Raw genomic sequence first — 13,600 nt, forward strand, 5'->3', positions numbered from 1 at the left:
TGCCATTTCGCTTTGAAATTTCTAAAATTTTGGTTTGAAAACATTGAAGCTATGGTAATTAAAGTATTTGGAGAGTATGATAACGCGAGAAATCGTTTTGTTTATTAACAATCAAATATGATGAATTATGTCGATGCTGTAAGCAACAGATAAAGACGCGTATCAATTAGATAAAGAAAACAAAATGTGTTGCACATTCTAATAAACAAACTGACAACATAAAAGCCGTTTCCTTGGCGACGCAGATGTACACTCTTCTCATTGCGTGTCTTCAATCACGTTCCGTGAGTTCTCGTCCACAAATGTGCGGAAAAAATGTGAGAGACTGGGAGGAATAGCTTGCCAACAAAAGCTAAAGAAATGTTGATCATGGATTTTTATCGGTGGATACAGGACTACGGTTGGCGTCTGCCCCCCAGACAAGCTTTAGGTCCTATGCCTATTACCGCCACCAGCCCGGAAATGATTGCTTGCGGACGCCAATGAACGAATGTGCTCGCCTCAGCTGTACGGACTTTGGTGCATACTTGGCTTTGCCTAGATAAAGTAACCAAATTACCAAAGCTTAGTTAATGCACAGCATCTATGTTGCTTGGATTTGTAGAGAGCTCTGGAACGCCTGAATGTGATTAGTATGTGCGCGCAACTCTTATCAGGAAACATAGGAACGCGTCAGCACAGACACTCTCTAGTCCTGTCTGACAAGAAGGTCGCACGGAAAATTACGCGATGAATTAGATCGGCTTGTTCCTGTGCTTGGGTTCAGGCGTAACGCAACAAGCTCCGTATTGTAAGTACTATGAACACTAAACCACCCTTAAAGAGCATAGAAGTACGGCCCGGTCTGGCAGCGTTGGAGCAGATGTGGAATAACGAGGAAGCGTGGAAGACGTGCAAGTGCGTGGAGCGATGAGTCAAAATGGTGTCTTGATTTGAAAAGCAAGATCTTAATCCAAACCTGTAGCTGTAATGCCGAGCCACTTCACCAGTTACCAGGCCTCACGTGTCGGTCGCAAGCCGAGTGTGTAAATTTGAAAAATTGATCTGAAATAATGAAAAGGCTTGAGTAGCGTTCGTTTTTACCGGTACTTAGCTGCTGTCAGAGGTCTGGGTCCCCGCCCAGGTCCCCAGGTCCCATTGCATACCACTCGCTGAAAAAAACATGCTACCCGTTATTGTATTATCTACAGGCATATCCCGTCGCTTAAGCTCTAATTTGAGCCTTGAATTGTTTGATCAAAAGCCGTTTTGAGTTCGATCTGGCCCACTGGAAGATGCAAAATTCGTGGGCTGAATTTCAATCTCAATATTGAAGGCATTATCAGACCGCGAGGTGCAAACAACTAACGCAGTTGACGCACCCCTGAAACTCAATGGCTACTTAACAAAACTGAAAAACACAAGATTTGCACGTACACCATGGATTACCAAAGGGATCCAAACTTAAGCGTGTGGCATCGGTTGAAACTGGGAAACTTATTGACGTCATGACGTCATAAAGTTTCATATTCTATCCTCGGTTTTGCTGGCTGGTCCATCCTCCGTTTCTCAGTGACTTGATCAGCTGTTCAACACCTGTGTGTGGGAGGCGCTTCGCCGGTTTCGCTGAAAGCCGGTGACGCCCAGCTGTGCATCAGGTGGGTAAAGTTTCCTCCGGTGTCGTGGGTTTTATATATTCGTATACCATGAATACCTAACGCGGTCCTCGTTTGCAAAGGCAAACCCACGGTTAAGAAAACCAGGTATTGTTGGGTGATGGTAACTTTGGAAAGTAGGTTGGTGTGCGCCCTGCGCGCAAGGGCACGCGCCGCGTTTTGTGAGTCACCTCAAGAGTACAATACGGGGTTGTGGTTTTTTGATGATGCTGCCATCTTTACCATTTATATAATCTTATTAATGAAGAGCTGTCGTGATAGTCCTATTTGATGTTAACATAACCAGGCAATGTACAGCAATTGTCTGACATGCATGATACTCATGATTATCACAGATGCATGATTTTTGTTGTCTTGATCACATGTTTTTTTTGCACTTGCATTGTGGTGCTTATTGGGGGACTTATGCCTTTCCAGGCCCAATTAATCACAAACCATCCAATTTCAGCTTGGCATTCAGAGGCAACTCCCAGTGCAGTTTTTTAGGCATGCTGTGGTGGGTCATGGTTGGCACAGCAAGTTTCCAGACATCTGCTCCCTGGTTGCACCTGTCATGTGTTAAACTAAATTCTATGCACATTTTGTTCTTAATCAGATTTAGACTAGGCTCCATTGCCTGCTTAGCGAAGCCAAACTTAAAGGTGATAAACATGATGTGTGACAATCGCAATGGATTTGATTCTCATCTGAAAATCTTCAATTCACAGAATGATTCAGCCACAATTTCTGGGGTGCTAACATAATGTTATACCATTGCTCATATGACTGCATGTGGTTGTGTATTTATTTACAAGCTGCAGTGTACTCCCTGCAAGGACTTGATTCAAACTCTGAAACAAGTTCAGTTATTGTGATTATGCAGAGTCAGGTATTACATTACAAGTGAATAGGTATTCTGTTCAGGCAGTGTTGCATTCAATTTTGTACAGTCTTAATGATACTTGGGTAGTTCAGCTAACATTCATTTAATACTTAAGCCGTGGTGTTCTGGTGTAATGACTGAAGCTGATAATGGGGCATTATTTCCGCTGTCTTGTTGGTGGGGTTCGGAGAGCTGCCTTCTGGTGTGCCAATTTATCTATTTTTTTTTATGTAGTCAACTGATGGAATGCCTGATAACATTTAAATGTGAAGAGGGCTGGAGGGATAGCTGATTCCATTTGAATGAGGAGAGGTTCATTCCCTGCCCCCTCTGGCATGTAACACTGTCAGCATTGTTCCAACCAGGCTGATAAAATCTCTTAGTGTTTTCTAACTTGTTAGTTTGGCATGCTGTGAGAGAATTTTGGCACCCTGTTTGACTCAGAGGCAGGTCCGAGCTGGGTTTGTGGTGGAAGCATTCAAGAACAATTCAGTCTTTTCAGGTGTATGCATTAGAGGATTATCAAATACAGCCTTTTGAGGGCTGTTTTCCTCTGAGCAGGTGAAGGGCATTTGCAAGAGGGCAATGCCCTAACACTGGGCATACAGATAAATGCATTGCTTGATAACTTGAATAGTATCTGTAAGGCTTCTGCCAGAAGGAGCCATAGGCCCTGTTTGGGTGGGAGTCAACCCAGTTGGGGATGGGACAACTTGGGTCCCCAACTTTGGGAAGGAATTGGGCTAAATTCAGGAGAAATGCTGTTTGTGTATTTTGATGGTAGATCTTTTCATTTCTTTTTTCTGTTCAGCCTCATATGTTGTGACACATATGTTGTGAAACTAAGCCCCTACTGGGCTTAATATGTTTAGTGACCAATATACAGATATTGCAGAGGCAGATGAAACTGGTGAAAATTGTGGATTCAGGGAAGGTGTGCAGTGAGGTTGAGAGTGAGAGTAAGAGGAAGAGTGAGAGTGTGGGTGAGAGTGTGGGTGATGGTGAGAGTGAAAGTGAGAAAGAGAGTGATGGTAAGGGTGAGAGCTTGGATTTCAATCAGGCCAATTGAGACTACATGGGTATTGACAGTCATATGGCATTGACATCCAGACAGCCAGGCCGGTACCACAATACTGGAAGATTGACAGTTATATGCGTGCATCTCCCCATGTCACCTAAAATTGATTCCCCCTTTAAAGATTTGTATATCTCATAGCTGCCACTGGTCTAAAGCACTGTCACTGTTGGTGACAAATTTGTTTATTTGTTTATTTTCTGTTTACCAACAGAATGGCGCTCTTTCAACCTCGGAAGTTGTGTACATAAGATGAGTAAATACACAGTACATAGTAGAATGAACATAAAGAATGGATGACTTGGCTCATAATGGCAATTTGGGCTTTGGGGCACACCAACTACATTGGCCATATGCTGTCCATGATGGCATGTCTCAAAGCTAAGTGAAGATGCTATTGAGTTAAAGCCCTCTTCATCACTTGAATACCTAAACTGCCAGGAGAAACATCTGTGTTACTGTTGCCACCAAAAAGTGTTCACATCTCTTAGCAGTCTACAAAACTGACAGCTCGGTACTGTTCACACACGAGCGCGAGGTACAGCGAACGGAGTTCGAGTGCGGGTCGATCGGGGCGGCACAAAGAAGGGGAAACAGCTGAACAAGTTTGGGAGTCCGGTTTGCCGTGGACGATACTTTTGAGAAGGAGTAGACCGTGCTAATTTGGATATTTGGATTAGAGCCCTTTCGACCAGAAGTGATCATTTCGGGATTATGGGATGAAAGCATAATGGATAACGGTGGGTCAGAACCGCATGCGCCTGGGGGGCCAACCACCAGGCCTTAGTCCGCACAGGACACGCCTGCAGGATGTGCGCTGGGGGCCCGGTCGGGGTCCCCCTCCAGGAGCCTCTCGGCCCGCTCGTGACTGATGCATGCAGCCTGCCCCGAACAAGCGGGGCGTCGCGGGGATGCAGGACGAAGCAGAAAAGAGGATAAGAGGGTCGGCTAAATGAAATCATGTTCCACTCTTTGTGGTGCTGGAGATGAGACTTTTAAAGGAAGCAGAAGGCTGGCATAAGAGAGAGGAGCTTTTTGCCCGGAGAATGTGTGAGTAAGTAACCAAATAATAAACTTTTGTTGCACTTGGTCGACCCGCGCTTTGAAAATGCCCCCCCCCCCCCCTGCCCCCCCGTCCAGATCACGTTACAATAGTCTAAAAATCGATTGCACGTCTGCAAAACGCATAGCCAACCATTGCGTTTTGGTTGAATTTTGACCTGCTGGTACCAAATTGGAAGGCCCAAACGGAGATCAAGTGGTCGCTTGCCCTGATTGCCTTTGTCAGACACATGTGAAGTGAAGGTTAGTTTGGCATCCAGCTTTGCGCCGGGGGCCCCAAGTTTACAGACATGCTCAGGCTCAGCTGCATCGGTAAAGTACTGGGTCCGGACGGAAGCACGCCTGAGGTTGGTCGCAAACGTTTTACATTTTGCTCGCTTGAGGACCAGCCCCCACCTGACCGACCACGCCACCATGTGATAAGGGATCCTCCTGCAGGAGGAGGCCGTCAGCCGGGGACGTTGTTAAGGGATTTTTTTCATCAACGGTATACAAACGGCAGCCGGCTATAATGACGCATGGAAGATCGTTGACATGCACTCGGATTGCGAGGGTTAAGTCGGCCCCACCCGTGAAGGCTTTCCCGGAATGGTTTCCGAATAGCACGACGTAGCCATGCCAAATTTTGCATAGATGTAGACAACTGAATATGGGATCGTTCGGTGTCAAACATGTAGATGTACCTTGTATGGTCGCTGACTTATGGCAGGTCAAAGTCATCGCTGTCGCTGCCCTCCTCCGGCCGGCACCGGCGGGATGCTCCGGGACCTTCGCAAACGAAAGGATAGACTGATAGGCGAACAGACAAGGCTGTGAAAAACCCGATTTGTTATCGATTATTCTTAAACTCAAGGTTTTTATCAATAACCTTGTTGCCAAAAATCTAGGGTGTTCGCCGAGTTCATGGGTTTGTGTTGGGCTCTTGGGGTGGACGCCGCGAAGGAGGATGGGTCCCCCTTTTCTCAATAGGAGGGGATCGCTCCCCCTAACAAAATAAAAATTTCCAGATAATTTTTTTCATTGGCATGCATACCCCCAAGATCCGTTTTGCTTTGGCCCATGTGTTTCTTTACTCGTACACATTTATTGTTATTGCTGTTCCAAAGTATGTGCACTGATTAATATTTCGACGAGCGAGGGGAGGAACTGGCCTGAGCCTGAATTGTCATGGCCAGTCTTTATGACATGAGTTAATATTTTCTAGGCATGCTGTGCTCTTAATACGAGCTCATAAAAGTAAGTTGCCACCCCCATAGACCCAGCACCTCAGGCGTGGCGTTGCAGGATCAGTTGTGGTCAGGCCGGTCGCATAGCGTGGTATATGATAGGTGTCTTTCTCGGTGCTCTGTGTAACTGCCAGCGCTGCGGTACGGCCGGCCTGCAGCGCCGCCCAGCAGGCGAGTAATAATTACGCGTCGCATCAGGACCGGGCAGCGCTGCCAAGTGCCACGCACGTAAAAGTTCTCGGTTGTTTTATGAATGCCTAGTTTGCCGGGCTTAGAATCCCTATTTTTCGAAAATCGTTGATTGCATGTTGAGGCTATTCTGTGCAACCATCCATCGAAATTTGCATAAGAATATTCCATCCATGATTAAGGAGTTTTGTTGTGACTTATCAATGTTCATCAATCAACGTTTTATCGTGCTTTGTCTTCCTGACTTTGGCCAAGAAGAACTGAAAATAGTCAGGCGAAAGGATTCATTCTCATAAAAAGAAAACGCACCCAGAAAAAGTAACATAAAAACCCAGGTGTGCTATATTTTGTTAAAAAATCAGCGTCTGGTCCATGACAGTTCTGATATAAATTAAATGTAAAGTGTAAATGCGAATGCAGTAGTGACTCGAGTAAACCTTATTCAGAATCCACTCAGGTATTCAACGAAGTTTCATTAAGTACGTTGGCTGTGTTCAATGCTGACAAAGTTGGTGAGGGTTGTCTAGTTACCGGGTACCCCTGTCTCCTCCCTGTGGCGGGCGATGTCGTTGGCCTGTCCCCTCCCAGTAGCGGGCGATCCTGTTGGCCTGTCCCTCCCAGTAGCGGGCGATCCTGTTGGTATGTCCCCCTCCCTGTGACGAGTGATGCCGCTAGCCTGTCCCTCTCTGTGGCGCGCGATGCTGCTGGTCTGTCTGATTTCCCCAGCCGTTATGCTCAGCATCAATCAGCCATTGCGTGGCTCTATTTCTGATGGCCAAGTGCGTGGCCGGGCCGCGCTATTTTGTGCGCGTCGGTACCTGACGTGCGGAGTGCGCAGTGGCGGAGGGGTCGGTCGGTGGCGGCCGGAGCCCGGGTGGGCGCCCGCGCGCTCTCGACCGCGTGGCGGGCGTGAGTTTAGCTGTAAGACAGGTGACCTGCGCATGTGAAGACCCGCAAGTCCTCTTGTCCCTTGTGCGTTCCTTTCGCGACGACGTGCCTCGTAGTTGGCGCGAGGATCACGTCTCCTGCGCGGCTCCTGCGTCGCGGAGATGCCGGTCGTAGTGTTTTATGTGTGGTTTTTGTCCCAGATGTAACCTGTGGTGGATGTCGGCCACGCGCCGGGGCCTTGGTGGGCTGTGCTTGCTGTGCCGGCTTTGGGGCTGTATGGACCTTCGTTTTTCACCTTCAGTGAATGCAGCGCAGCTCAGGGGCGATGCCAGGAAGCCATTTAACCAGATTGGTCGTAACCTCCACCTAGTGGGTTTTTTAATGCAGCGCTTTCGTATCAAACGACGAACGCGACTTTGTCATCCAGTTGTCAGCTCAATGGTGCGAGGTACTTGTATCATATACGATCGAGATCTTTTCTTTTGGGAAAACGAATCTGCCAGATCTATTTTGTGCGTTGGATGACGTCAACTGATCCTTCTACGTCACGCTGTGGGTGCTGGTCAGTGGGAATCACAACTTACATGAAATGCTACGAGTATTGCACTCCAAGAAAATCTTGTCCCACATGTTATGAAGACTGACCATCTGCCAATTCAGGCTCAGGCCGTGTCCTCTACTGGCTGGTTGAAACACAAATTAAGTGTGCATCTTTTGAAATACGTGATAAAATGAAGTGTGTGCAAGTTAAGAAAACATGTGGATCCCATACAAAGCGTATTTCGGTGGTTTACAAGGGAAGCAAGTGAGCCGAGTAAGCCCGAGAATCGAGGTTCTACCGGCATAATTCGATTTGGGCGTGATATGGGCATTGACTGCCAACAGTAGGTGAGATATTTGTAGGAACACCAAGCAGCGTCCAGGTTACTAAGGGACGTGTCTGCCAATGTTCCTGTTTCACTTCACCCCTCGCGGTCATCAAATGGGTAGGATCCCTGATCGTGCGACCCTGTGGTCTGCGTCAGCAAAACGTCGGGCTAATGTGAACACTAACGACCAAGGCACCCAACGCAAGCGGCAGTGAAGTAGGCCGCCGGCTGCGTGTGGTAAACGGACCGAAGCATGTCAACATATCGCGGTTACAGGGCGGCCGGCCGCAAGGCCGCCTGCCTGCTGCGAAACCGAATCTGCGGCCGGACAAGGACCGAATCCCCGGCCGGATACAAACGGAATTTCCTGGTCAGATACGGACTGAATTTCCCGGCCGGATACGGACAAAATTCCCCGAACGAATACGGACCGAATCCCCGACCGGATACGGACCGATTCCCTGGCCGGATACGGACCGAATCTCCGGCCGGATACGGACCGTACCTCTGGCCGGATAAGGGCCACATTCTTCGGTTGGAAACGGACTGAATCCCCAGGCAGATACGGACCGAATCCCCGGTCGGATATTGACCGAATTCCCGGATCGGATACGGACCGAGTCTCCAGCTGGATACGGACCGAATTCCCTGACTGGATATGGACCGAATCTCGGGGACGGTACGGCCCGAATCTCCGGCCGGATGCGGACCGAGTCTCCGACCGGATGCGGACCGAATCTCCGACCGGATACGGAACGGATCCCGGTCCACACTGGGACGAACTCCCGGGGCCGGACATGGGACAGCCTCCCCAGCTGGACATGGGACAGTCTCCTCAGCTGGACGTAGGGCAGCCTCCTCAGCTGGGCATGAGACAACCTTGCCATTCGGGCGCGGGACAGCCTCCACGGCGGGACGTGGAACAGCCTCCCCGAGCGAACGCGGTACTAAATATCCGGCCTGCGTGGAAAACTTGCGCTTCTGGGACCTCTTCATTGTCTTGTAGCAGTTTGATCTCAGATTGCACCGGGCCATCTGGACTCCTCGTCCAGATGGTTGCCTCGTCTAGTGTGTTTGTGTAATGTAATACACCAAAACGAGAGCAGTAGTCCTAACAATTCCATCCGGTAGGCATTTGCTTACATCGAGTTTGAAGTACGCGCCACGCTTGGCTGCCAGCTAATCTTGGAGAATTCTCCAGAACATTTATGTTTTTCGGAATGGCATTTGGCACTGCGAGCACAGGTTATTCCACTAGTTGTCGCAAAAAAATTCAGGCCAAGGGCAAATCTCGAATAATTTTCGGAAACTGGTCAAGGTGGGAAGTCATTTCTTCGTCGTGCTTGGCTATTACCCTTTAACTATGCGTGGCGGACCCGTGTGGAAATTAGGGGATGATTTCAGCGGTTTCCTGAAAATGGAAAATTTCAGTAGATGGCTATGAGGGATAATTATTCGTTGAATAATTTTATTGCGGCTGAACGCGCCTTTTCCTAGGCTGGTTATGGTTTAGGGGGTTGCATCAGGGCGTTGAATTTGTGTCACTTATTTGCAAGCTATTGATTATTTGTCAGCCAAGTATACATACTTCTTGAAGCTTTTGCTGTGTTTGACTTTTCAAAAAGCATTACCAAGGATGTATGTGAAAACTGGTTTTACATTGTTTAACCCTGTAGGAGTTAGTGATATAATTGAATAACTGAATTTCCTTCGGGCAGCTTTGTTCTGCTTAATGGTTATCAAAATGAGGTGCGCATTTACGCTGTGGTTGACCCGTCTGCCTTCCGAAAATTACGTGCAGTGATGACTAGTCCGCAGCATTCATTGCAGGTTTTGTGCGTGACTGCTTCCAGTTAGGTCACTGTCCCTTAAATCGTAAACAGGAAACTGATGTTTCACCGGGCTCCGTTCTTCACATGTTACGTCTGCATTCTGGGATCTAGGGCGCCGACGACGATAAGCTAAAGTAATTTTCGAATTTGTTGTGCGCTGGCATGCACGGTGTCTGGAAGAACGCCGTGACCCTGGCCCGTCCACGCCGCCGTCGCCACCGGGCGCCGCCGAATGTCATTGTTTTGTCGCCAGGCGGCAGCAGCGGCGCGACGCGCGATGTCGTCCGGTGACGGGCCCGGAGGCCCGGCGCCCGGCGGCCCCCCATCCGACGAGCTGGAGCTGATCACGGTCGGCTCCGGCAACGGCGACCCGAGCCGCCACCCGCCGCAGGCGCAGAAGGTAAACTGCGTCTGGAGGCTGTCGCCAATGCACGAGGCAAGTGGGCGCTCACGCTTGGGTGCCGTTTTCGACTCCTTTCGTCTGGCGGTGGTGGATCTGTGGGCGGCGGTGCTGCTCGTGTATGTATGCGGATGCGTGCGCTCATCCGGCGGGGTCTGCTTAATCATAACGCGACGCTTGCCGCTGCACACTAACTAACTAGAAGCAGTTTTGCAGGACAGTAATGTGCTTAATATATGCATGATGTAACGAACATTTTAACTGTGTGTGAAGAGTAAGTGTGGGTTTGACGTGACATTTGTGGTTTGAAGGCATGCATTTAACTTACTGATGAAGACGTGGCTGGTGTTGTCGTCGTTTTTGACCACTACTTTGCGGACACAACCTTTGAGAAGCGGACAAAAAAGGAGCGGGCTGAAGATCCTGGGAGTTTGTGTCAACGGTCTTAGGCTATATGATTTTAACGTTAGACGTTTAGAACAGGCCAGACATTTTGAACCCAAAATTATGTGCAGATGTGTCCGCCGTAAAACATGACATCAGATAACGCTAAGTTGCGCTCATTCATATCGAGCAAACAGTGGGCATTGCTTGACACACTTGGCGAGAAATAAACCAACCGCCTGTCGCCATATCGATGATCGTTTTCATCTCACACTAGTTGTGCTTTAAAGATGACTATTTCCACGCATCATAATATTGTACCGGTGCACGTAACATGTGGGACAATCATCGTTGCCATCTGTCACTTCGACTGTCTCACTGGGCCGATGACACATGGAGTAGACCGAAATTAAGCAGCATTGCCCTTTGCTATTTAGGTGACTTCCAAGAAAACCGGAAAATGAGTTCGTTTTTAGATGGCTCACCTCGGCTCTTCAGGACCACATCCCTGCATGATTGGGGACAGAACAACTGGCGTTAAGCAAAGCTTATATGCGTGAAAACCAAATGATTCATGCCCAGACATAATAAAGTCGCTAGAAAATGGCGGCCGGGATGACTTGAAATGTTAGAAATAACTAGTTCTACCGTCCGTCGGCTGATGATCGTATTCCACAAGGCTTGCGAATAGTTAAGACAGTATTAATAACCTTTTTCCTCGTAGAATAACCAGCAGAATTAACAGATACACACACACACACACACACACACACACACATATATATATATATATATATATATATATATATATATATATATATATATATATATATTATGTATGTTCATTCTGTTTTCTACCGGCAATAAGGTTATTAATATTGTCTTATGTATATGCATAACGTTTATCGCAAATGCACTTAACAACTTACGTTAATACCTGCAAACTATCCAGATAAAATGTACGGTCGATTTGAGGTGGTAATTTTTATTGTACAACATGTCGAATGATATGACTAATGAATTAATGTGTCATGTTGTGTTTGGTCAATTGTGACTGGTCATTTTACATCACGGAGCGGGCCCATAGAAGAAAGAGGATTAACAGCATGCAAGGGAGAACGATTTTGAGATATATAAATCCTCAAAGCAAAAGACAGCGTTCAAATTCGCCACGCGTCTCCGGTACATAGTTGGTTTGAGTCGTTTGCATTAACAGCACTCCATTCAAGAGTTACTGATTCGTTGTTTGACGAAAGTTGCGCAGGTGTTCTAAACTGTCTTGCGCGCTTTAGCGTCTTTATTGGTCGTCTAGCGTTGCATTTATAATAGCCGCAAAGATGATGTTCAAGTATTTTGAGCAGCATATTAGCAACAGGACGAACATCATTCAATTTGTACGGCATTAATGCGTCCTATGGTGTCATTTTATGCTGGGTTAGATGTTACTCTTACTTAAGTTATCACTTACATTGCTCCTCTTGGATGCGCGTTTTCAACTTGTGCATTTGGTTATGTCAAATAGCATACTCTGTAGATTTATGAATTGGTATCAGTGTGGATTCTGCCGATGGGTTAAAGTGACCCGCAATGTTGAACCGCTCTTCAGATGACCGTTCATAGCTGCATGTGTTTGGTGCGGGATGTGACGTCAAGTCGCCTGAGTATAGAATAGCATCGTGTGTGACCCCGCCAACGCGGTTGATTGCCTGATGATAATGAATTGGTTGTCCACAGTATCTGCCTGACCAGTACTTTCGAGATGGAATAAGGAAGATCGATTTTGTTCTGGTGCGAACCAGCACCAAAGAAGATGACTGTGATATCAACCACGAGTCGCGCCACGGTGTATATGAGGAGAATTTGGTGCGTGGTGACGGCACGGTTCGCTGTGTCATTTATCGTGATCATCTGATATTTTCTTTAAAAGAAGTGTTTGTGTGTGTGTTGGTTAAGATTGTTCAGCATGAGAGAGTAATTAACGATATGTAAATGTGTGATGGAAGCCTGGGGTATCGTGCTTCGATGGCACGTGCCGTTCAATTGTTGATCAGGAGGCATGTTTAGTAGCAGTCAACGGCGTGTGGATAGTTGGTGTGCGCTCATCAAGCCTTCAAGCACAGCTGGCGGCGCCGATTGCAATGACTAATCCCACTTGTCACGGCCGAAGGTCAAACCAAGCGGACCCTTTCGCACGCGTCCGTTGCGCGTGCCTAGCCTACACCTGTTGACGCAACTGGTCCAAACGATACCACGTGTTCACGTGCCATATGTGCGGAGGCCGTGCAGGATTGGGCGGGTATTGTCACCGTCCCGCCCGAGGCCCGGTTCTGAGATGGGTCTGGGCGTGTGTCCATATAAGCGGTCCGCTGGTCTGTACAGAGGAAGGAGGGTCTCCACCTCGAGGAGGACACGATTGACGAGAGCAGTCCGCTGACCTTTGTCAAGATCCACACGCCATGGGAGGTGCTTCGGCGGTATGCCGAGATCCTGAAGGTTCGGATGCCGATGAAGGAGGTGAGACTGGTGGGGTTCCAGTGTGTGTGTGTGGGGGGGGGGGGGGGCGTTAGCCGACGCGCGTGGGGATGGGGGAGCTGGCCGCAGCAGCTCATAGTCTCTAGCCTTGAAAGTGCGCCTTATTCTGCAGGCGAGTGCAGCAGCACGTGCTGACCAACACAGTGACTCATACGGCCGTGCCTGCCTTGCCGCACACGAGTCCATGGCCTCTTCACTTATTCAGCAATGGTAGAGAGTGTGATCATGGGTCGAGCTATGGGCGAACTGCTGAAAGCCTTCAGCTGATTGCGCTGCTCCTGCTGGGCTGCTTGTCTGACGTACAGTATTTTCGGACGTCGATGCATGATATCTTTGCGGACTGATAGTGCAGTCGGTAGCGGCCGGGGATGTGTGTTCGGCGGCATTCGTTGTGCGCGGCGTGTTGGTGCGCCGGCGGCGGCGGCCGTGCGCGCTGACCGAGATCGTGCGCGCAGCCGGCCGGACTGAGCGCCGACGAGGACTTCCTCAAGAAGGTGCCCGTCATCCGCGAGATCACCACCCTCGTGAACATCGTCGACAAGGGCATGTTCGGCGTCAACCCGAGGAAGTTCCCGCCCAAGAACAAGTACCTGACCGGTGTCTACAGCAGGGACCGAGAGTACCTG

At 48.6% G+C, this 13,600-nt stretch overlaps 1 protein-coding gene across 1 annotated transcript in view; it reads left to right on the top strand.

The window, feature by feature from the left end:
• The first annotated feature begins 1,564 nt into the window (after nucleotides 1-1,564).
• The window catches only part of LOC119091569 (anoctamin-5), a 28,350-nt gene continuing 16,314 nt past the window's right edge, over nucleotides 1,565-13,600 (top strand). The window contains exons 1-5 of the mRNA XM_037214378.1: nucleotides 1,565-1,637; nucleotides 9,912-10,094; nucleotides 12,177-12,305; nucleotides 12,822-12,956; nucleotides 13,430-13,599. Coding sequence (XP_037070273.1) covers nucleotides 9,936-10,094; nucleotides 12,177-12,305; nucleotides 12,822-12,956; nucleotides 13,430-13,599 — 593 coding nt within the window. The 5' untranslated portion in view covers nucleotides 1,565-1,637; nucleotides 9,912-9,935. The remainder of the gene's footprint in view (nucleotides 1,638-9,911; nucleotides 10,095-12,176; nucleotides 12,306-12,821; nucleotides 12,957-13,429; nucleotide 13,600) is intronic.

The sequence above is a fragment of the Pollicipes pollicipes genome, unplaced genomic scaffold (assembly GCF_011947565.3).
Source record: "Pollicipes pollicipes isolate AB1234 unplaced genomic scaffold, Ppol_2.1 Scaffold_3447;HRSCAF=4054_pilon_pilon_pilon, whole genome shotgun sequence".
NCBI classification, from domain to species: domain Eukaryota; kingdom Metazoa; phylum Arthropoda; class Thecostraca; order Pollicipedomorpha; family Pollicipedidae; genus Pollicipes; species Pollicipes pollicipes.